Raw genomic sequence first — 24,510 nt, forward strand, 5'->3', positions numbered from 1 at the left:
TGTGTTGACGAAGAAGCCATACTTGTTTAGGTGTTTTTGTGGCAGGAGAAGAGGACTCAGAAGTGGATTACATCACCCCTAATGGATTTGTCTGAGAAACATTTTCTTTTACAGAATTGTTTTTTTTTATATACTTGCAAGATACATCCACCTCCACCTCCAGTTCTGCTCTGTCCCTCTGGATTTAAAGTTGCTTACCTATGCAGAGCGAGGCACTGTGTAAGGGGAAAAAACACAGCGAGATGAAAAACACAGCGAGCAGAAAAACACAGCGAGCAGAAAAACACAGCAGCGCCCCTGCAGCTCTGCAGAGCCACCGTCAGCTACTGTGGCCTGGAAACAGAGAGCGAGCAGAGTGCCACTGCCTGGCGAGGAAGTAGAACTGAGGTGAGGGAGGGAGGGAGGGAGGGAGGGGAGGAAGAGGAGGGCCTTTTCCTGGTTTAAGTGGGGGAGGAGCTGCCTGCTGACTTTGACACACACGTGTGAGAGCAACTAGGGAGAGAGTGGGGGACACGGAGGGAGAAGGCCGGCCCAGAGGAGGCTGTCATGGCAGCCAGGTTGTGAGGAGAGAGAGAGGGAACGTTTGAACCACACAGCAGGAGGAAGAGACTCCTCAAACTGGTCGTACCTGCCAGTGGTCTGCCTCACACTCTCACCCTGCAGCTCCTGGATACGTGGTCGGCAGCCTGCTGGCAAACGCGTCTCCCTGCTATAAATATCTGACTTCCGTCTGGGATTATTTGCACTGTCTGCGTCAGAATGAAGCCCTGACTGGAGGACGATGTTGACGGACTACAGGGACGAGTGTCAGCTCAACGCTCACCTGTACTCGCTCATGTGCTGTGCAGGTCTGTGTGTGTGTGTGTGCCTGTGTGTGTACATGCCTATACAGTTGTTGTTTACATGCTGTCAGTGTGCAGCACGTGTTTCACTGTGTGTTTGAACAGTTCCTCTTTGTGTACACACACACACTCTCTGTTACGACTGTGACGGTAAATGTGGTCTCTATCAATCATTGTGGGTGCCAGGGCAAAGGGTGTGTTCTGTTGTGTTTAGACAGCGTGGAAAGTGTGTGTGTGTGTGTGTGTGTGTGTGTGTGTGTGTGTGTGTGTGTGTGTGTGTGTGTGTGTGTGGGTGGGTGGGTGGGTGGGTGGGGGGTGTGGGGGTGTGTGTACATCTGAACAATGCCCTCCATTGTAGATGAATGAGCGCCTGCCTGTGGCTGTCACTCACACAACGCGACCCCTTTAGCATCTATGGTTTGGTTAGAATAAAACTGGTGGAGTTATGGCCCCATTAGCACATCTACGTGAACTGATTTACGTGTGTGTGACATAATGACATGCAAAAGCCAGAGTGTTTCCTAACTAGCTCAACTACCCCGGCAGGTTTCAGAAGCAAGGCGTGTTGCAGTGATGAAACTATTATTCAAGAGCGTGTTGAAATATTTGTTCTTAGCCTGGAGGCTTGCCCTTTATGTAAACTTTGTGTCACTGTGTGTGTGTGTGTGTGCGTGTGTGTGCACGTGCGTGCGAAAGTTGACTTTGAGTGTTATCCAGTCGTCTTTGAAGGAGGAAGTGATACAGTCTATCTCTCCTCATGGCTGCTCGCCCATAGGGCTTCTCCATGGCAACTGATAAACAGCTGGCAGGAGGGGGAAGTACCTGCAGCAGGCTGCTCTCTGATTGGCTGTTTGACAAACTGGAGGGAAAACACACTCCTGTCACTGAGCTTGTCTCGATATGACAAATAATGGTTTCATCGTCTCTAAAAATCACGTGACAATTTTTTGACAATTGCAATTGTCACTACAATGTCGTTTAAAAGCTTACTAATACCCAGCAACTGCAAAACATTTATTCACAAACATGAATAGTTTTCTGCCATAAATGACACTAGCCAGCCAGAGCCTCAACAGGTTGCCCCAAGTGAGCCAGTCTTCACGTCTGTTAGGGACCTAAACGGACCCCCTTTGGACATATTTAATACAGTGCCTTTTGTGAGAACATGGATTAAAACAGGACATCTCTCTCCTCTTCTTGGATGAGATGGAGACGCTGTAACTATAGGCTAAACTTGTTTTTTTTAATCATAAATTCACCTTATTTCTCTAATGATCCATTAACCGTGTACAAAAAGTGCCCAAAACGTTTATATGACACCTTTTTTCTTTGACAAAATAATAAAAACCCAGAGGTGTTCAGATTTTTCTTTCACAGAGATAATTTGTAAATCCTCACAGATTAAAATCTGCAACCAGAAAATATATTTGACAAAATTGTTGCAGGATTATTTTTCTGTCAATGGAGGAGAACTTATCATCTAATTCACTGTTTACAGACTTTGCAGGTGTTTAATTCCGTAGCCTGCCACCGTACATTGCACACATATTGATTTTGTATCCCTCATGGTGCCTAAAGTTGTTTTAGGAACATCACCAGAGAGGATGTTTCACTCCATCAGCAGGAAGTTAGATATTGAACAGAGCGGCGGGAAAAGGAGAGCCGGTCTGTGTTTTTTCTCCCAGACCGACTGATACGAGCAGAGAGAAGCTGGATAGGAAGAGAGGCTCCACTAGTGTGGAGGAAGAGGTGGTGGTGGTGGTGGTGGTGGTGAGGGGCTGGGAAGATAACAGAGTGGTGGCCCACCATCAGGCTCTATTCCTGGCCTGGCTGCCTCACTCCTCTGGCCTCTGGAAGTGCCGGCTGGAGGTCTGTCCTGCTGCAGATCACACTTCTGTTAGTCAGTGGGAAGAGACAGAGAGAAAGGTTAAAGCTTTAGATGGTGAACTGAACTGAAGGAGGAGGAGGAGGAGGCTCTACGGTACATAGAATAATAAAATAGTAGACCTCAGTTAACTCAGGATGACATCACCTAAGTAAAACGTAGTGAAGATGGCTGCTCAAGACTACAAGAGGTCACGTTTGTAGATATGTAGGATCTTATCAACAGGACTTTGAGTCTGTGAACTCAAAGAACCTTCACATTGTTTGTCTTTTACATCGCTGCTGAGGAAAGATTAGAAACATGTAGTAACTTTGAAGAAGACTGAGTCACCCTCAAGGTCTTATTATTAAAGTACGCATGAGTGAAGTTTATCCAGTTTCATGTAGTTCTGTGTCTTTTATCAGGTAAAGAAATGAAAGTGTGTGTGTGTGTGTGTGTGTGTGTGTGTGTGTGTGTGTGTGTGTGTGTGTGTGTGTGTGTGTGTGTGTGTGTGTGTGTGTGTGTGTGTGTGTGTGTGTGTGTGTGTGTGTGTGTGTGTGTGTGTGAGAACAGCAACTTTCCCGCAGAAGATCCTCTCAAATTGTCATTCACGAATCAATACAATCCATTCCATCATGCTAACCGTCTCCGTGGGGAGTGTTTAGCCCACTGCTTTGCTCCTTAGTGCTGGATAAATAATGTATATTTGTGTGTGTGTGTGTGTCTGTATGTGACACGCTGGTTTTTTGGTTCATGTAATTAACCCCCCCGTCCTCTCTCTCTTTGCTTCTTGTTCTGCAGATGAGCGGGACCGGGTGCAGAAGAAAACCTTCACTAAGTGGGTCAACAAACATCTCATCAAGGTATGTATCACTGAGGAAATGACGACAATCATGTCGGCCTTATTTGTATACAATGTGCTGAAGATTATTAAGCTTCATCATCTTGGAACAACACAGATCAATCAAATAATAAAACTAGATTTGGAGTCGAGGTTTTATCACATAATCCTCTGCTACATATTTATATATTTAGGAAAAACACTTCCTTCTGCTCTGTCTCTTCTCCCTCAGACAGTCCTGTGTGATAATGTGGTTACGTTGTCTGAGCAGTCTGCAGTCTTTTTGCTTTATCACTGTTAGTAATGGCTCTATGCAGCTTGTTAAACCACTTCCCTCTGTCAAGGGCTGGAGAATAAATTGATATTATATGGATATTGTGACATGAGAATAGATAGCGCCTTAGATTGTCGTCCTTTGGCATAAATGTTGTCTTTTTTGGTTGTAAAGGCTGCAGTACAGTAAAGTGACGTCATCTTCTGAACATATCAGACTGTTCTAGCTCTTTTATTCTTTGCCTCCACCCACTTAGTCATCATATCTACATGACTGAAGATTATTAAGCAAAGATCTTATTGGATAGCACCGTCTCAATATCCATATCCAGGTATTTGGTCAAAATAGTGTGATATTAAAAAATTTTACGTCGCCCAGCCCCACTTCTGTCCGGCCGTGTTAACTCCATCATGTTTAGCAGAGAATTGGCGAGTAAACTAAATGCGAGTTTTGAATTAATATTTAATAGAGATTGTGAGTTTAGAAATGCTGGAATGCTGATTATATAATGACGGATTGGCAGATTGTCTTTATCTCTCTGCCATGGTCCTTGGGTTCGACGGCATCAATAAAAAGAAACACCTGAAATAATTTAATCTGAATGAGCAGCTGCAAAATGTCCTGACTGTTCAAACCATTCAGCGAAATACGATCAACAGTTATTCCGTTCACAGTAAAGGGAAGGACTGTAAGCCAACATGTGTGCATACTTTCACATCTGCACACACACACACATGCCCTTTCTATCCCTTCCATAAAGCACAGTATGTGTACCAGGCAGTGAGGAGCGCAGAATGCAGTGTATTTCTGTCACATGACCCGGGAGTGAAGCATCTGTCCGACCCCATAACTCTCCAGCGACTGTCGTCACGTTGCCCAGCCGGCTCGAATGTGACTCTACGTCAGCGGCAGTGTCAGACCAACGCTGACTGTAAATGTAGGTCAGAGACGGAGGGTGCTGAAACTGCAACTTCCATTTATCTGGAATGGGATGTTGCTGTTTAATGGCTTGTGAGCGTTCTTTCTATTGCATAGATAATTTAATTAATTAGTTAATTAATAATAAACAGTTTAGGTAATTTCATTTCAGCAAAAATGCCACAAAATGTGTTGGTTCCTCCTCTAAAATTTGTATCTTTTTTCTTTTTTTTTTTTTTTATATTTGAGTTTTGGACTGTTGTTGGACTAAACAAACAATTTGAATAAGTCAACTCTGGCTTTTGGAAATGGTGATTTTTCCACCATTTGCTAGAGCAAATAATTAAAGCTCATCTATAGAAAGTAGCAAAAGTACACTAGATATTCGAAATGATCCAACTGAAAAACACAGCCCAGTGTTTTTTTTTTGTTGTTGATGCAAGCAGCACTAGCTCTCAAAGTTCCTAAATCTAGCGAGATAGTTGCCATGTTGCAATCATCTATAAACACCATCCCTTCAGGCCTCCTTCCAAACCCAAAATGATCATAATAATAAGCAAAGAACATTGCTGCTTATAACACTCCCAGTCATAAAGATAGCAGAACAAAGTGCGCTCAGGTGGGCAGGAAGGTCCAATCATTTCATTCGGTCAGCATTATTACAGTCCTGCATCTGCCACTAATTAGATTTATTGATTGCTGTCTGGATGTAATGAGAATTTCAACAAATACTGTATTACAAAAATGTTAACCAACCTTAGCTGCAATTGATTGATCGAGAACATAATCTGCCGATTAATTGATAATGAAAATAACCATTACATGAAAGAAAAGAAAATGAAATAAAGACTGATTAGTGCTGAAACAGTGAGACGGAAGAGATTGTTTCATATTGATTGTCTTTAAAGTCAACAGATATCAAACTTTATTTTACCATCTCAAATGAGACAATTTGCTTATTTTGTCGGTTTCATATCATACATGTATATGTGAAAGAAAAAAAAAATCAACCATATTAGACATAGTTTCCTTCACTTGTTCAACCATTAGCAGATTTTGTCTGCTTTATATGATTCTTATTACAATATATACTTGTGTTTTGGGTAGTTTAACAAGATAAGTTACATTTGAAAAAGTTTTGAAATAAAAACTGAAAAACTACTTGGAAAAACCTTAAAAACTTACAGACCTGAAACAATTTGGGAACAATCTAGACGGTGTCTCCAGCTGACATAATGCACCATCTCTCACGCTTTGTCTTTTTATTCATTCATACACACACACACACACACACACACACACACACACACACACACACACACACACACACACACACACACACACACACACACACACACACACACACACACACACTGCCAGCCATTATACTAGCACAGAGGTCATGTTGTAATTATTAAAGAGAGTGCTGACCTTTACTGTCTTATCTGGAGAGGAAGGAGGGAGGGTGAGACGGAGGACATGATGGGTGGATGAGGATGGAGAGGGGGGGACAACATGAAATCCTGGGCGGTATATGAAAGAGAAGAAACACCTCTGGTCACATCTGTTGAAATATCTGCTGCTGTTAGAGAGTAGAAGAAATATATCAAAAAAGTGATTATGTCCAAACACTGTGTTCTAGATTAGACGGCGGGGTGAAATAGTTCTCTGTCCTACATCATCTGTTGGCTCTTTGCCAGCACTGTTGAGTCTGTAAACCTCCGCCCTACTGCCAGGGATTTGGAGACAGAGAAAACAGAACAGAGGAAAGATTAAGAAAGAAAGACGGCATGGAAAATAAGCTCATGAGACTGCAAGAATGGACGTTAAAGTGACGATAAAGAGAGAGAGATAGACAGGTGACCTCTGCCCTCAGCTTCCTGCTGGGTGACATCATCCTAGTTTTCTCTGTTTGTCATGTCTGGCATGTCTTTAGCTGCTCAGGTGTGCAGAGTGTTGACAGGTGTGTGTGTGTGTGTGTGTGTGTGCAGTGCAAACACCGCCCTCCAAGCTACCTGCTGGCATGCGGTGACACACTTTGACCCAGCAGGGTTGTTGACTCAGTGAGCTCAAATCCGGTAGTGGAGCTTTAAGAAGTCAGGAGGAGGAGAAGAGGCTTTAACAGAGATGAAGGACTGTTAGCTGCGCTGTAGCTCAGTATGCTAATGACATGTTTGACCACATACCATCTTTGCGCCTTTTTGTTGTCAAATGCAAACATGAATCAGCCAACGCTGCTGTCAACGCTGACTTTCATTATTAAACATGTTTAAGGCCTAGAAGAGTGGAATGTTGAGCACTGTTTTAGACTAGACTCTTTGTGCAAAAACATCATTATTTTCTTGCCCTGGTCAGTTGCACAGAGATCTTTCAGACTAGTGGAAAAAAACATAAAAAATACACATTTAAGTGTTTATTTTACTACTTTGTGTATTTGCCTTGGTAAATTTATCCTAAATTCCCCAAAAGTTACCATGAGGTAATGCCTAATTTACATATTTAAACATAACATTTCAATGAAACCTGAAATACGAAAAATAGTTGCCTTAATATAAGTAATCAACTGGGGAACTTTCATGGTGATATCTATATGTTAATTATTCTAACCCTATTTACCTGTAGTGTGTTGAAAATATATGTAATTTTACTAGACGTATCTTTAAAGTATGTTTTCTCTAAATTAGTTTTTTTCTCAGACTCTGATCCAGAAATCTCCACTTCAGTAGCACTGACATTCACCAAACTCTCCAGTTTCATTTGTCTCTATATTCTCTATATTTCACTGAGGTGTTTGTTCTTATATCATTCATAGCCTGATTTATTTCTAAAATCATGGAGAAAATGTATTGATTTTTTTGCGGTTGTTGACAGTATTTTCTGATTTATTAAGTGATTCAAAGTGATATTGTAAAATTCCCTTTGTAAAAACCTTTGACTCTAATATGTCAAAAAAATGAAAAAAATAACCTGGTTTTATGAAAGGTCCATATTTATTTTCTGGAATTGTATGCAAATCAGCACATATTTAATGAGATAATGCATCATTTGCGTATTGACAGTCTGCCCCAATGTAAGTAATCCACTGTGGTAGTTTTACGGTGATATCTACTAGTTAAAACTATTTTAAAATGTTCACCTTTCACACAACAAGAGCCCCCGGTGTATGTTAAATGTTAAATCTATATAGTTTTGGTGTGAGTTGCCTATAGTTTTGGAGATATCGGCTGAAGAGATGTCTGCCTTCTCTCCAGTATAATGAAACTAGATGGCTTGTGTTGTGATTGATGATTATATCCTGATGATGTTGTCCCTTATATCAGCCTTGTCCTTAACATGAGCTCCATACAACAGTCTGCTTTAGTGCCAAAGGCATCAGACAGCTGCTGTCACTGCTGGATGTATGAGCAACGTCCCTAAAGACCACACCTACGCACAACAACATCCTGTTCGCACCAAAAAAAACAACTAAATGAAAATCTACAGCTGGGTGTAAAAGACTGATTTGTCCCAAACTCTGAACATCTCACTGGATGTTGTAGTTGTTTTAGTAGAGTGACCTGTAGACCTGGTTTTCCATGTGTTGTGTCATGCAGTGGGACTTTCTGATGGCCAATCTATGGGCGCCCATGGGAACATGAATAAATTAAAGTTTCCCTTGATGGGCAGCTTATTTGGCACTGTGGTTTAATTTATTGTAGGTTCACCAAACTGTTTAGAAAGATAAAAATAAACAATCATTTTATGACATTTTATAACGACACTTCATGCCGGACACGATTATTAGAACAAACCTCTTCTTAATTTTGTTTGTATAACAAACAATCAGCCACACGGCTCGAATTTATGATCAAGTGGGATTCATCATTCAGTGGACTGGGATTGTTAAGAACGTTTTGTGCATCTGAAAATTATGAGAAAATATAAAATAAATGCTATATAAATGCTGCATGAGGACCACTGTTCCATGTTTGGTCCATACTGAAGTTTAAGGTTCTGAACCACCTCTGATCATCATCATTCATTAGAAGACTTTAGATTATGATAAAGATTTGTTTTTGTTTACTTTGTTGGTTTGAGGAAGATCAATAAATACAGCAACAGAAATGCTGACAGTCAACAGTAGCTAGTGTCCAGATTCATTGGGGGGTTTCGGTTTCATTTCAAATCACAGGGGTGGGCTTCCAGTAAACTGGTTTAAAACACTTCGGGGACAGAGAGGAATCCACTCATCCAGGCTAACTTGGAACCAAATGCAGGCTCTAACACACCGAGACACAATTAGACAAAAAACGCTCCTCATTTCCAGTCAGTGTTTCGTTCCCGTCTTCTAATTAACACGCGTTCCGTCAGCTCCCGTCTAGAACAGCCGATGTTTACTTCCAACAGGAGAGGGAGAGTGTGACACAGAAGAGGGAGGGAGGAGTAAGATGGATTCGGAAAGTAGGAAAAGGGGTTATTGAGGAGAAGTGGAGGGATGTTGTTACTTTCACCTTTTCAACCTCAACAGAGGACTTCTGTCCTGTCCTTAAGTGACATTTAACAGCATATTTTTGATAGAGGTGTTAGGATGTTTGTTATATTTTATTTTTAATATTTGGTAAATCATGATTTAGTTGGACAGGGAAGACCTTGAGCTTACTCTTGTGACTGTCTTGCCCTCTTGTGGTGAAACGTGGTAGTACAGTTTCTTGTCCTGAGGCCAGGACTGCAGCAAAACTTTTCTCAGTGCAGGAAAATCACTGTAATGCAGGTAAACATGTGCCCTTGGTTACCCAGTCCATAGGCGGAGTAAGAGACAATGGGCCCCTGGGGACAGTCATGCAAAAGGCCCCACCACCTCTTCTACCTATAGGAGCAAGACACACAGACTTTGTGATGCTCTTGCTTCTGTTTCGTTGCTGTTTTGCATCTCTTTGTAGTCGCCTTCCATCCTTTCCTGATTTTATGGTAATTTAGTATCTTTTTTTGTTTTTTGTGTCCCTTTTGTAATCTTTGGTGGCACTTTGGGCCCCTGGGCCTTAGCACGGTAGGCCCCGTTAAGTAATCCATCCTCGGGTGGATCTGCATCAATATTGAGGCACTTTGGGTAGGAGCGACCTTCCAACCTCCGTCTCTTTCCACTGCCTGCTTTCTGATGAAGCAGCAAATAGTTAATTTCAAAAAGGAAAAGCTTGTCCTTTGCTGTTTCCCGATGTGTCTTTCTGCAGCTATTTCTCGGTAAATTCCTCTTTTACAAACTGGTGAATTGGAAAATAGTCTAGAAGAGGAGCTAATGACCCAGAAACCGTCTCTTTTTTTTGTCGTGTTTTATTCAATAGTTCTCAACTCTTATGCATTTTATAAAAATATTTTCTCTACTCCTAACATGTTGACTTTTTCCACTCAGTATAATGAGGCATGCGACGAGCTTGTGTTTATTTCATAATTCTTTGTCCTTTTTATTTTTTTAAGTAAGAGAGCAGGTAAAGATCAAAGTTTCTAGTCATCTTGTTGAAAAAAGTCCTCTTAATTCACATAAAAAATGGGGAAACTACCACATGATACTGTCAAAATAAGCCCTCAATAAAAATGTCAAAATGATATCATAATGTGTGACAGACTGCATGTAGCTTTGGTACTTGTGTCCTCTATCTGTCTCACTGAGTGTCCCACTTTCAAACATAACCTTCACTGATGCTGATCAGGCTTCTGGGTCAACGTGTCAGCGGCGGTTGCCACCGCCCACAGCCCACTCATTGCGCAGGCGCCGTCATGGCAACGGAGACAAGAGGCCACAGCTGGTGCTTCGTCTCCGTTGGCCCCGGCAACCTTCAGTCGCCGGCCTCCGTCAGCTGGAGGGCCGTCGGCTTTAGCAGATGTCAACAGCGTTGAGTCAACAGAGGGATGATTGAAGTGTGGGATTGATTTTTTCCTCTTTCTGTTTATCCTCCCTTCATTCCTCCTCACCTTACCTCTTCCTCCCCCTCCCTCTTTCCTACCTCCTCGTCTCTCAGGTGAGGAAGCACATCACAGACCTCTACGAGGACCTGAGGGATGGACACAACCTGATTTCCTTGCTGGAGGTCCTCTCTGGAGTCACCCTGGTATGGATTTTTATTTCTCACACGCACATATCAGCACAGACACACTGTAATATTTTCTATCACACACCCCGTCATCCCCAGTTTGATGCATCACAGTCCTGAGAATGTGACATGCACTCTGTAAAAACTCCACTGGGGTTGAAAGTTTTAGACAATCAGGTGCTTCAGGCTGACACACCATTCCTGCCAAAGTTGATCCTAACCAGTTTGAGCCTCAGAGGCCTGTCTGCTCAGCGTGGTGATGTAAGAGCCTAAATAAAGTCCTAATGCTGACAGACAAACAGGGACACAGTGTGACTGAGGCCGGTTTGAAAGGGGGACAGGTAGACTAACAGAATCCGACTGCTGACTCTGGTCTGCTTATGTACACACACAATCACACACATGCTCCTTTCTGACCCTGTCACCTTCATGAACAATGACCTGTGTGAGTGAGTTAAAGTGACTTCTTTTGTTTTTAAGTGTTACATTTTTTTTTTTACAGTTACGGTACTTTTGCCCCTTTTGCTCATTTGGTCCACCCTTCTTCCATTCTGTCCTCTTTATGTCACTACATCTCCTCTTCTATCTCCCTTTCCTACCCCCCCCCCCCCACCTGTTACTATAGCAACAGAAGAGCGGCCCTTCATTGAAAAGGGCATACGCCTCGCAGGCCCCCCCTCTCATCTTGATCGGAGGGGAGGAGGAGGAAGGAGCTCAGGGAGTACGTTCCAATGAAACCCTCTCCCCCATCCACTGCTCACTCTCTCACTTCTGAACTCCAACCTTTCAGCTTCACCCCCCCCCCCCCCCCCCCCAATAGGTGGCGCTGTGAAGCTGCATGCGAGTGCTGTGCCACTGATTTCTGACCAGCATACTGGGCTGCACATGACACCATACAATGCTGCGATGTTACTGTGCGTCCTAACAAACATTGTTCCTCTGTCAGTAGACGGACAGATATATGGACAGGTAGACAGACGGTTAAACAGACAGTCGCATACACTATCCTCTCCTCTCCTCTCTTCTCTACCCCTCTCTCTTCCTGTCTCCTTCTCCTCTCCTCTCCTCTCCTCTCCTCTCCTTCTATTTACCAGCAAAGTGTGAACCCAAATCTGCATCGTGCACTCATGTACTTTTTGCAACGTGTGTGTGTGTGTGTGTGTGTGTGTGTGTGTGTGTGTGTGTGTGTGTGTGTGTGTGTGTGTGTGTGTGTGTGTGTGTGTGTGTGTGTGTGTGTGTGTGTGTGTGTGTGTGTGTGTGAGAGATATCCCTTCTACTTCTTCTTCTCTTTCTCTTCAACTACATCTTTCCTCCCTCTAAACCGTAGCCTGGATGTGTGTTTGTGAAAATGTGGTGTTGAATTATGAAAGGAAAAAGAAAAGCTGTTGCGATATGAAGTTTGCATATTTCCATTCTAAACCAGCATGGTTTGGGTGAAGTTTGCCCCTGAGTTTTGGCATGTCTTTAACGGCTCCAGTTGAAGACAGCGCCCCCCAGAGGACCATCTCATGTCAATACAACTGCACTGTGGATTGAATTCAGCTTTGTTTGCACTCACTGCTGGCTCATGCTTTAACGTCACAAAAAAATATGAGCTTTAAATACATTTTTATGACTTTCCTCATTATCTTTGTCCTCTCTTTTTTTTTCCAGCCCAGAGAAAAGGGACGCATGAGATTTCACCGACTGCAGAATGTCCAAATAGCGCTGGACTTCCTCAAACAGAGACAGGTAGGCACACAAACATACTTGTACAAACAATATTAGAGATCCCAAATTCTTGTGGCTGTGTCAGAGTCTTACACAACAACATTTCAACATAACATTTCTTTTTACAATCAAACACTTGAAATGATGAAGGCACGTGCAAATGACAAGGTAGTACAAAATGTAAACCATACTTTGGTGTTTCATTTTTACCTCTTTACTTAAGATTTCATTAAACTTTTTTTCTTTTTACCAAAAGTACCAAAACACTGGCAACAAGGAAGATCTTGGGTAGATAATAATGAGAATAAATATGAAACAAATCATACCCCCTGTAACGTTAGTATGATTTAAATTTTGTTTGGGTCAAACATCTGTAACGTTACTTTGCTAGAATGCTAACAGGCGATTCAACTAGACTCAGTCACGGCAGCTCATCTTTTTGTTCACGTTGACCAAAGAAAGGCAACCGGTCAATAAAAAACAAACCCCTCAGTAAAAACCTTCAGAATACAGATAGGAATGAAACCAGGAAGTTTGGTGAATGTCAGTTCTACTGAAGTGGAGATTTCTGGTTCAGAGTCTGAGAACAAACTCTTTTAGAGAAAACAGCCTTTAAAGATATGTTTAGTAAAATAACATACGTTTTGACAATACTACAGGTTAATGGGGAAGAATATAACTAATCAATATCAACATGGAACCCCTCCCCCCGTTTATTAGTTACATTAAGATTTTTATTAGATAATGCCTCATTTACATATTGAAACACGTTAGCTTTTGGTGAATATAGGAGAAATCTACAGACGCAAATAGACAAAGTATTAAATAAACATTTAAAAGTATATTTTGGATGTTTTATCTCAAAATTGATCAGTGCATGAAAACCTGTTTTTGTGTCTCAACTTAAGAAAATAACTTTAAAGTTTAAAGTTGAAGATTTTACCCAGTTTGCAAACAGCGAGTGATTGGTTAGACTTTCCATCCAGGGCTAGGGCAGTTTCAGTCTTTTGCTGCAGTGGAGAAAGAGACTGAATGTTTCACGTCTAAATCTATGTAACTGTAGCATCTTTCATTGGTCCCTCCCTCGTTAACTCTCAAACCACGGCCTGTCCTCCATAACTCTAGTGTCCCCATCTTCCATGAACTGCTTCTCTCGTCTCTCGTCTCATTCCCTGGAGGCAGCAGTGATGGAGGACTGACCTTTTTTCTTCTTCTGCATCCTTTCTGAGTTTCACTGCAGGTCTAATTATAAAGCCCGGGTGGCTTGGCTTAGCCAGAGCCTCGAGTTTGAACAAGGTCCCTTTCACATAATGGATATGAAAGGTCGAACGGAGATCACTTTTCATCCGTTAACATGTAGAAAATGAAGACTAGTTATGTGCTTTCCTCTCATTGGTCCAATCTGGTGTATTTGAGATAATGGTAGTGACTAAAAGGGACTACTGTTTGGTGAAAACATTTGCTTTTATTATAGCAGATCTTCAAATTTTTTGTATTTTGTTAGGAAACAACACAAAATACTTCTCTTTTCCCGTTTTCAGGTCAAACTTGTGAACATCAGGAATGATGACATCACCGATGGGAACCCCAAACTGACGCTAGGCCTCATCTGGACCATCATCCTTCACTTCCAGGTCTGTGCCCTTTCACATGCTGTTTTGTCAGTTCTGGCTCTGTGCTTCCTGTGTTGGGACTCATTTCATGGTTATTTCAGTCCAACCTACATGAACATAATTTATTGAATGTTCCATCCAAAAGCTTAATGGGCAGCTAACGATTCTAATGTCCAGCTATTAGAGGCATAACACTTCTAATTGTTATTTAATCTGCCACTGACTGCATGCAGACTTCAGACTGTAGTCTTAACTGAACCCTGGTCAGTAAGGGCCGCTCGTAAAAACACAGCAAAGTGCACCTTTTCTTCTCCCGCCTTTTTTCTTACTCTCTGTTATGGCTACTGCTCTGTGCCCACAGCAGGTGGACGACGGTTAGCAGTTTGTTCTTGTTTGACGAATTGTATAGTTAATTCTGCTTAACACTCCAAGATAGTGGGTGGCGAGAAAGGACCTTAATGTTTATTGCAGGCCGCCATAAAACGGAAAAAGAATAAGTTGATGGTGCGTTTGGCTAACGGCTAATGGACGCTGTGTTTGGCTATTAATTAACTAATTCAGCCGCTGCTATGTGGTGGAGACAGTTTGGTGAGTTTAATTTTATTTTGGGGAAATTTGTAAGACATCTTTTACGATGAATTCGAGCCGGTTGCTGCTTGCTCAAAGTGTCTTTTAGGACGCTTGACATTCTATTGGTGTCTGGACGGGGTTTAGCCAATTGTAGGCCGTAATAATTAATCACACAATACCGCAGTAGTAACGATTATTGCAGACACACCTGGCCAAGATCTGCACTGAGTGAACCTTTCGTGGTTGATTATGTAACAATTGCGTTTCAGCCCACATCATTACTGCTCCGATTCGATCCGTATTTAACGAACGCAAATTGTTCCACATGTGGATTTTATCCCTGTGATGTCCTGTTGTTATTCAGCATGTCTATCCAGCTGTTGGGATTTGACTTGTTATCACTGCCAAGATGAGCTTAGCTGTGTGTGTGTGTGTGTGTGTGTGTGTGTGTGTGTGTGTGTGTGTGTGTGTGTGTGCGTGTTGCGTGTTTGCGCATGAGCGCAGCTGCCGGTATACCAGTGTTAACTTATGCAACAGAATAAGTGGCTTTTTGCACCACAAAGTGGAAATCAGAAAGTAAGTGTGTAAATAAGAGTGTGCATGTTAATATTCTTTTGTAGAATCTCTGAGCTAGACACGTTTGTTGCTACTAAGATGGTTTCCTTCACTAAGTCTGTGCGGTGAGAATATACACTTAGAACTCTGAAGTCTTATAAAGGAAACAACATAGTTGGTGTGTGTACTTGTATGCTACAGTAATTGGGTTTACACACGTTATTGTAGTTTCACTTTTTGCAAGTCCTTCATGCAAGTCTGTGTTTTATAAGTGTTTTAAGGCGGTATAATGTGACTCTGCTCCAAGGCATCTGGGCAGATCTGTGATTTAATGGTGTTGTCTTCACTCTGATCAGGGCGTGGTCCTCTGAAGCATCACACAAGGACTGTTTGGCTTCATTTCATTCGATGTTGCTAAAAGCATATGACGATGATTTTTTAGGGGTTTTGTGGTAAATCCAATTATTTTCTGCAGTCATATGATTGCCATGATCTAGTCATGATTCTTGAAATCAAGCGAGTTAAGTGAAAACACAGAATGTCACAACAGATGTCACAAGTGCTTCACAGTAAAAGAACAAAAGCAAAACAGGTCTTTATTGATTTCAGAAGAAAGCAACATTGGCCCTTAATACATTTTTGAGGCCACAAGTTGTAAAAGAAAGAAATGTCTTCATTGTTGTCTTTAGGGCAGTGGGTCTGGTCTAGACATTCAATCATTCCTGTTTTTTCTGTCAGATTCATGATGTGGAATCATTTCCACCAAATGTCCCTGCATCACTGTGGCCTTCAGACTCGTCAGAGTCGTTATTTCTGTTGAAATCATGACAGTGGGACTCCCAGTACCACTGAATCCCAGTCATGCATAACAGGCTCCAACAAAACATTCTCAGCATCTCATTTTATATTTTTCATGGATCATGGACTAGTTGTAGTTGCTGTGGTTGACCACTAGACAGTGCTGCAAAGTGACCCTTAGCAAGGTGACACTGCCAGCTGGTTGCCGTGGAAACAGTAGTGCGTGACACCCCGGCAGCCGTTTCACTGGGCATGACTCAGCAGAACATCGTGTTACAGAGAGAAAGAGAGAGAGCGAGAGAGAGAGAGAGAGAGCTGGCGGGATGCAGGAGGAGGAGTCGAGGACTAACCCAAAGATGATGAACAGGACCGGGGCTGAAACAGGCTGGGAGGTATAGAAATACATAAATATATAGGTGGAAAGATGGTATTGGCCCACAGAGCAGCAAACAGTCTCAGAGTTCCCAGAGTACAACGGGTTCATGAGATGATGACGGTGTCACATTAAGAGCTGCAGTGAGAAACTCCAGTGGCACAGAGCTCTGTGTCCCTGCAGTGTGTTGTGGTGAGACGATTATTACTGTAAAGGCATGGTGCTGCATCTATATACACTATCTATGTATATAGTATATACGTTGGATTACACTGCAAATATACTCTATAAATGGCATATTCTTATGTCCGGAGTTCTTTCTACTCTCATCAAATAGAGACTGGAAAACAAGAAGACATTTTAATGTACTTTACAATTGACTTTGCACATAGTATTAATGCAGTATTTAGAGTGAAACCTAGGAAATATTGTCACAAAATGCTATTTCTTTCTGACTCAAAGTAATATTAAGAGTAACAATAATATGTACATGTTTGTACTGTAAATTGAACACCATGAGTCCAATCACAGCTCACAGTTGTGTTAATGTAAATCAGTATATCACAGCAGAACGTGAATTCCTAAAGCCACTGCAGAGTTGGCATGACACAAATATTCACTGTTACACAAGATATTCAAATATTCCCAAGATATGTGACCCAAATAGAGAAATCTGTAATATTCATATTATTCCTACCGGGCGCCTTGGTCTGATGATCATGATGTTGAAGTTGTTGTTCCTGGAAACCAGCCTCCGGGTCTTTGTGATGTGCAAACGAGAGAGTCAGCACATCACTTCATTATAGGAAGGCTCTTAGTGAGCTCTCATTTTTCCTTTGGATTAATAACCGTTGTTAGTCATTATTCCACTGGCACATGAAGTTACAGACGAGGTGTCATTACATTACATTACATTACAGTCATTTAGCAGACGCTTAATGACTGTATTATCATTCACCCATTCACACACTGATGACAGGCTACCATGCAAGGTGCCACCATCAGACTCTACCTAACATTCATCATCCAGTCCACACCGATGGCAACTTGGGGTTAAGTGTCTTGCCCAAGGACACATCAACTGCCGAAGCCGGGTATTGAACCACCGACCCTCTGATTGGAGAACTACCTTGCTCTCCACTACACCACAGCCGCCCCATCATCCGCCCGTGTCATCTCTGGCTTACCGCTCTCTGTCAGCTGGCCCTAGATAACCTGCTCCGTCAGTAATCCAGCTAAACGGTGTCAGACTCAGAGGGGTTTTTAATAACATCTTCTTTGTGTATTTTCTCCAAAAGTCAGTCAGCCACCATCTCATCATTTCTCACAAGCTTATACAAATGAAAACATTGATCTTTTTCTGCAACATAGTTGAAATGTTGCTTGTCAAATCACGCAGACAGCTTCATGGCATCTTTGAAAGATTCAAAGTTCACAATATTAAAATGTTTTGATGAATGTCATTCATACTATTACATGTTCATCATAATTGGGGATCAAACCCTGGCAACATTGATCCCACTACTCTTTATTTAAGCTTGACTGTAGTAACTCAGTCTGGCCAATAGGTGACACCAGTTAGCTCAGTGTTAAAGATGACCCGGCTGAAAGTCTCCAGCCATACTGAGGCGTCCTGCCTGTGGACCCTCCTCCTTTTGCACTGTGTCTGCCTGTGATTGGCTCAGCTAGCTGTATACATCACTGCTTATTTCTGGAGATTTTATTTCTGAGTTGCTGAAGAAATCCATCAGCGTTTCTCTGACATGCTTCCAGGCAGACTGAGCAGGTGGGGTCACCTTATTAGTGTTGTTCCTTGGCACTGATTTAGGCCGGTGATGCATCAAATGATTGCCAACTGTGTCGTTTAAAACTGACTTTACTGTAGACATTGAGCACGCTGTCAGGAGCAGAAACAAAAATAGCACAAATAAAAAAAGACATGGCAGATGTTTATCTTTCAATACAAACCTCCTTTGTCTACTCACTGTTTTCATTATACCATGGTAACAATCTGTCATGAGGTTTCTCAGCAACACAGACTCGATTCAGTGACTTCTGTTCAGTTTATGGTCTCTTGTTTAATCTTGTTTAGTAATATGAATGAGTTTGAAGTCAATACTTTGAGGGACATAGCATAATATTTTGACACAGCAAGGTAGCCCTCAAGTGTTTGCAAAGCCAGAAATCCCTGCATACATCTCCATGGTGAATTGTACAGAAGCCCAATAGGCAAGTGTGAAAAACAATATTCTGGGGATCAATTTTCTAAGTCTGATCTAAATAGTTTTCTCTCCTGTGTTTAGGACTTAAGAACCGGTGAAAAGGGTTTTGCCAGGATAATCTTTCTAAGTTCCTTACTTTTTTTTTCACCTGTGAAACAGAGATATGCATGTTTTTATTTTTATTTTTCTATGCACTCGGAAAACAATATATATATTTGGTGTGCAAGTTGTGTAAATTAAAACTCACCTGGAAGAAAACATGAATGCTTTTACTTCAATTTAGAACATGGTGTATTGGTGCACATTAGCACCTTGTGGCCGACACGGGTACTACAACAACAAACACTTGAAAATGATCCTGACAAAATCTGAATTCCCCTGGCAAAACCTTTTCACTTGTTTCTAAACAATTAATTAATTTATTTCAAATTAGCTTTTCAGAAACGCTTTTTGAAGACTCAGCTTCTTAAAGCGATTCTGAGTGCAGATTGAGTCTAAATTATGATAATTAAGATGGAAATATCAATCACTATTTTTCAGTGCACATTATCCACAAAAGAGCTGCTAGATATTTGATCAAAAGAGCTTCTGAAAGTACATCATGCCGCGTTTGTGTCTTGTGAAAAGCTGACACTGGGTTCAGACAGAGGCTGCAGTCTGATTACCACAGCTCTCGATACCATGTAGCCTCAGTGTAGGGTTGAAAGCCTCGGGGGCTTGATTAGTGCTTTTCTCCCATTGGTCCATTTCTTTTCCATGTGTGTTTGTGTGTGTTGTTCTCTTGTGCCTTCGGTTAGTGAGAGAAGATGGATTGCCATTGCTCTCTCCGCCTGTTAGTGGTCTCCATCCATATCTGTCTCTCTGAAAACATTCACCGTACATTAGGCACTTACTTTAAGTACCATGAGTTCATACATCAGCAGTGTTGGTGACAAAGCCTTTTCTCCTGCAGTGTTGCTGCCATGCTGCGCTGCACAGGATCACATGCGTGTATGAGCTGTGTTGTTCAACTTATGTGCAGTGATGGTGGGTGGAAGCTTATGGAGGATTTAAGACTGTATATGTGGCAGCAGGCCATTTAATGTGTTCAACAGTGTAGGAGGGGGGTTACAAATCAGGATGCTTTTGGGTGGGAAATATAGATCACAGTGTCTGTCCAGTTTCCAACCCAATTTTATACTTCAATGTCTATTATGACTGCAACACATTTTTATTTCCATTATTGCTTAATCTGTGAATTGTTTTCCGATCAATGTATTTACTGTCAGAATCACAAGTTCCCAAAACCCAATATGATGTTTTCATACTATTTGTTTTATGCGATTAGCAGTCCACAGAGAATAGCAGAAAATGGTGACGTTTGAGTATCTGGAACCAGAAGATGTTTGGCATGAATGATCTAAACAGATAATCCATCCGTTAATAATCGTTTAAGCACAGCTCTAAACTTTTGTAGATTTCAAAAATCAGATTGAAAGGATCTGTTTTGGGCTAATCCAGTGGATAAATGCCTGTTAAATCCAGGTACCTCATCACTTTGATGCAGAAATCCTGCAAATCCCATGTCGCCATTAAAAAGCCGGCAAAGACCTTATATAATATCTCCATTGTCTCATACTATATTTCTCATCCTAACTGTTACGATATTACCAACCCACCGCGCCCCACCTCCTCATTTCTTCGTCCTTTCACAGCAATCATCCACCCGCTCCTGTTTTTCTTCTGTCCTTTTCAACTTTCTCTTAATTCCCTCAAATCTCTTTCCTCCCTCCCTCCCTCCCTCGCTCCTTCTCCCTGTGCCTCTCCTCTTAACCCCGAGAGCCATTCATAACCTGTAGCTTGATGGACAGATGGAGACTGAAGGAAATAGATGGGAAAAGAGCGAGAGAGAAACAGATTGAAATGGAAATCGGCTTCTCATTTACGTTGCAGAGACTCACTGGTCTTTAGATGTGATTTTTCTCCTGCTCCCTGTCATTCCGTAGAAGCTTTTGGGTCAAGTGTGTGTGTGTGTGTGTGTGTGTGTGTGTGTGTGTGTGTGTGTGTGTGTGTGTGTGTGTGTGTGTGTGTGTGTGTGTGTGTGTGTGTGTGTGTGTGTGTGTGTGTGTGTGTGTGTGTGTGTGTGTGTGTGTGTGTGTGTGTTGTATTGTGGCATAGAAAGCTGCTCACTAACAGCCAAGAGAGAGAGAGAGGCAGGAGTAACGAGGAAGCGGATAGGAGGAGGAGAGACAAGCAGGGAGGGGTGGATTGTGAGAGTGAGAGATCGAGCAGAAGAGAGTGTGAAGCTGCAGCAGCCGGCAGATAAAAGCTTTCCTCTGCCTCCGCCCGGAGTCTGCGAGCGAGGGATAAAGCGGAGGAGCGAAGCCAGGCGCGGTAGAGACGGATCCAGGCTGCCTGTCGTCACCGGAGCTCCTGGCTTCCCCGGATCGGCAGGCCTCAAACCACAAAACGCACCGCAGGACAGGACGCACTCGGGGACACGTATGCAGACGGGCTCACACAGCTGACCAGGGGACCGCCCCAACCTCGCAGGCACAAACACACACTCGCCCCGTCTCCAGGACAGCTGCACACTTTCTGTTTCTCTGGGCTCCAGCGTATCAATCGGATCAATCCAGCCATGCTTGTCTGAGGGAGCCACGGTTTTCTTAAGCCGGAGACGCCCTGCACCCCTGTTTTTTGCTCCCTGCATGTCTTTGTTTTTTAAGGGGACATGGAGCTTGGCCCCTCTTGTCCTAACCTCCAGTGCTGTGGTGTGTGGAGTACAGGACTGCCCTTCACTGGACGCTGAATCCCTTTGGCTCTGTTCCAGATCTCCACCTGAAGTAGGTCTGCTACTTTAAACTGGATCCCTCCACCTCCTGCAAACTGTGGATTTTGTCAGGCTGTTGCGACGTCGCACTGCACCACCTGATGAAGGGGAAGCTTGCTTGAGTAACTAGCAGAGTGACAGCAGGACACGGGAGGTTTATGATTGGACAGCGCTGGGAAATAATTCCCAGCCAACTCTGGTCCTTAGGGAGTCTAACACCAAGGTGGGGTGGAATATTTAGACTGGTATCCAGGGGAGAGCTATGAGATGCTAAGCTGTCTGGGGAGCTTAAGGTGGAGTTTGTCTAGGCTTGGCTGCCTCCAGATTCAGACCGGTGCCCTTGATACGGCACCCAGCTGCTTTTTGTGGGTTTTCTGGACTCCAATGAATTTGATTCCACAGGTATGAAGCCGCCCCAGATGATCATCGTAAAGACTGAACCGTTCTGCCAATCAACCAATGGGATAAATTAACGCCAGTGATTTTTGATCCCAACATATTGACAACAACAGTCCCTTAAGAGGAGGAACACACACAAGCTGGAAGGATCGACATGTCACTCGAGACACCAGCTCAATGAGCAGGGAAAATCGTGGGCGGATGTCGAGGAGAAGCATCAGGGCGGGAAGAGGAAAGCTCTGATTGAGTATTTAACAAGCTGTCAGAGCATTGGCTGAATCTCTCTGCAAGACACGGCAGCATTGGCTGACTGCGCTTATCCCTCACCCACAACCAATCTGGACTCCCTGCTGCCTCGGCAGAATGAGACACCGAGCCCACCGTTACTACGGGGGATATCGACTAGCCTCAACATTAATACTACTTCCACTACGAGCACGGTGACGGATAGGGTTCCCAGCGACCTCTGTTGTGCAGCTGATCCGCGTTACAGATCTTACTCCTCTCTCTCTCTCTTGCTCACTGCAATAACATTACCACAGTAGGAGAGAGAGAGGCATCATTAATTCATCAGCTCAGATAGCTGCTAGATCCGAGTTTAGATAGAGCTCTTGGATTACTCTGGCACCTGGAATCGACCACAAATCTGAGGAATCTGAATGGAACGGCAGCAGACGATGGTGTCGTTTTATGACATTGAATGAAGAAGTGAGAAAAGACACACACATACAGGTTGTGTGGAGCAGCTGGGGCTTCACTAATGGCCTGAGTAGCACCGGACTGCACGGCAATTTCACTCCCTCACACACTTATAATCCTGCCTGACACATTGCCTTACACCAGGTAACAGCTCACCTGCCAAAAGCCTGGTGATAAATCAGACACATGACCCTAATTTCTCTTATTTGTCCTCCCTTGTGTGGCTCTGCTAGCATTACCGTGTCCTTGACCGCGACCACAAGTCCTCTCAGATAAACAGGCCGAGTAAAGCAGCAAGCTGCCTGCCAGTTCAGCCCCTAGACAGAGCAGGCCGGCCAGCGCTCCCTTCGGGATCCACGTCAGCTGAGGCGAAGGAAAGAGGAAGGACACGTCTGCATGCAGCTGCCTGCCTGGTGCTGAACCAAAAGACGGACTTTCCCTCTCTGTCCTTCGGTGACAGCTCATACCACCGCTCTCTATATTCACCAGGTTGTGTTTAAGACGCTGCTATAGAAAATGGAGCTAAGCACGCTCTTCCTAACTTCCCATTACTCACAGGTGTCAGATTAATGGGGAAGATGTCAATCACTTGCCAGCCTATCTGAACATTTCCCCTCTACTGTATTCTTTTTTGGAAGGTTGGGATTTTTGCCCTCAAACACCTGAAATAAATGTTCAAACTCAAATGAAAATCATCCCTCTCTGATGGATTAACGGTCTGTATTTGTTGCGGTTTATTTTTGTACACTGTTAGCTCTCAACATCAAAGACATGGGGTCCTCCATGGGTTGTGTCAGGCCTCCTCGGGAGGGGGAACTCGCTGGAGCCCCCCCACTTTCAACAAAGAAGCGTCTACGTTTCAGACGTAAGCACAAGGGCAAGAAGAACAGGAGAGGGGAGTCGGAACAGGATGTCTTTCAGCGGCAAAGACGCCATGAGCCCGATGAAAGAGAGGAAGAGGATGATGACAACGAGGGACAGGCCGAAGTTATTGATGCAGCGGACTTTAGCAACAGAGCCGGGACTCTTACAACAGTGCCTGATATCCAGTTAACTCATTCCAAAACAAATCTGCACAGCAATACCCTTTCCCCTGGCTCTGTGATTGCCAGTGTAAGGGGCAACAGAATACTTGAACTGACCCCAAAGCCCAGCCCAGCCTGGAGAGGGGTTTTCTGCCTCCCAGGAGAGGAAGACACTGTCAGCGCCATCATAGACGTCTCCAGCATCCCGAGCCAAACCACAACCACCACCCCAGTCAACACAGGCCCAGCCCTGGGCAGTACCACTCCAGGCGGAGGGAGGGTCTGTCGCGTTAAGGAGAAAGTCCAAGGGGTCCTAGAGAAACCTTGGGTCCTCCGACAAAAGAAAGAGAAGAAAGACAAGGGGAGGATAGAGAGGGAGGCAAAGGGGGATGGGGGGGTCAAAGGAGGTACAGAAGGAACTATAGAAGTGGTGCGAACGCCCTCAGGGAGGGAGCACAAAGGTGTGGTCCACATCCGAGAGGTGGATGGTAAACTCTGCGTGGTGAGGACGGTGTACCCCAGTGATTTTGGCTCACCAGTGTGGAGGGGCGAAAGTGACGGTGCGGTAGAGGTGCACCAAGAGCCTCTTGCCCCGTCTCCAGTCACAGGGAATATTCTCAAAGTCCAACTGTCTGAGGAGGACAAAAGTAGAGCCAAAATATCTGTGGGGGATTTCCCAATGTCCCCTTACCAAATTCGAATTCAGGAGACTATGGCCGTCCAGGGCTTTAGCTTGGACACTCAAGTTAGTGCACAGGAGCAGTCCTCTCTGTTGGAGTCGGGCTACGCCAGCGACCTGCCGCTGACCTCTCCAGAAACGGCGGGCACCACTCCCAGTCAGACCGACTGGGGAGGGCTGACCAGTAGCTCATCAGAGAGACTGGACTCAATGATGGAGAGTCCTCTGCCACTCGAGCATTCCACTGTAAA

General features: G+C 43.5%; 1 protein-coding gene across 7 annotated transcripts in view; it reads left to right on the forward strand.

Annotated features, from left to right (window-relative positions):
• Nucleotides 1-24,510, forward strand: part of macf1a (microtubule actin crosslinking factor 1a) — a 230,951-nt gene that overhangs the window by 88,826 nt on the left and 117,615 nt on the right. For all 7 annotated transcript variants that reach the window (XM_054605481.1, XM_054605484.1, XM_054605479.1 and 4 more), the window contains exons 3-6: nt 3,508-3,569; nt 10,733-10,822; nt 12,458-12,535; nt 14,056-14,148. In XM_054605481.1, the coding sequence (XP_054461456.1) occupies nt 3,508-3,569; nt 10,733-10,822; nt 12,458-12,535; nt 14,056-14,148 (323 nt within the window). The remainder of the gene's footprint in view (nt 1-3,507; nt 3,570-10,732; nt 10,823-12,457; nt 12,536-14,055; nt 14,149-24,510) is intronic.

The sequence above is a fragment of the Anoplopoma fimbria genome, chromosome 10, assembly GCF_027596085.1.
Source record: "Anoplopoma fimbria isolate UVic2021 breed Golden Eagle Sablefish chromosome 10, Afim_UVic_2022, whole genome shotgun sequence".
Lineage (NCBI taxonomy): Eukaryota > Metazoa > Chordata > Actinopteri > Perciformes > Anoplopomatidae > Anoplopoma > Anoplopoma fimbria.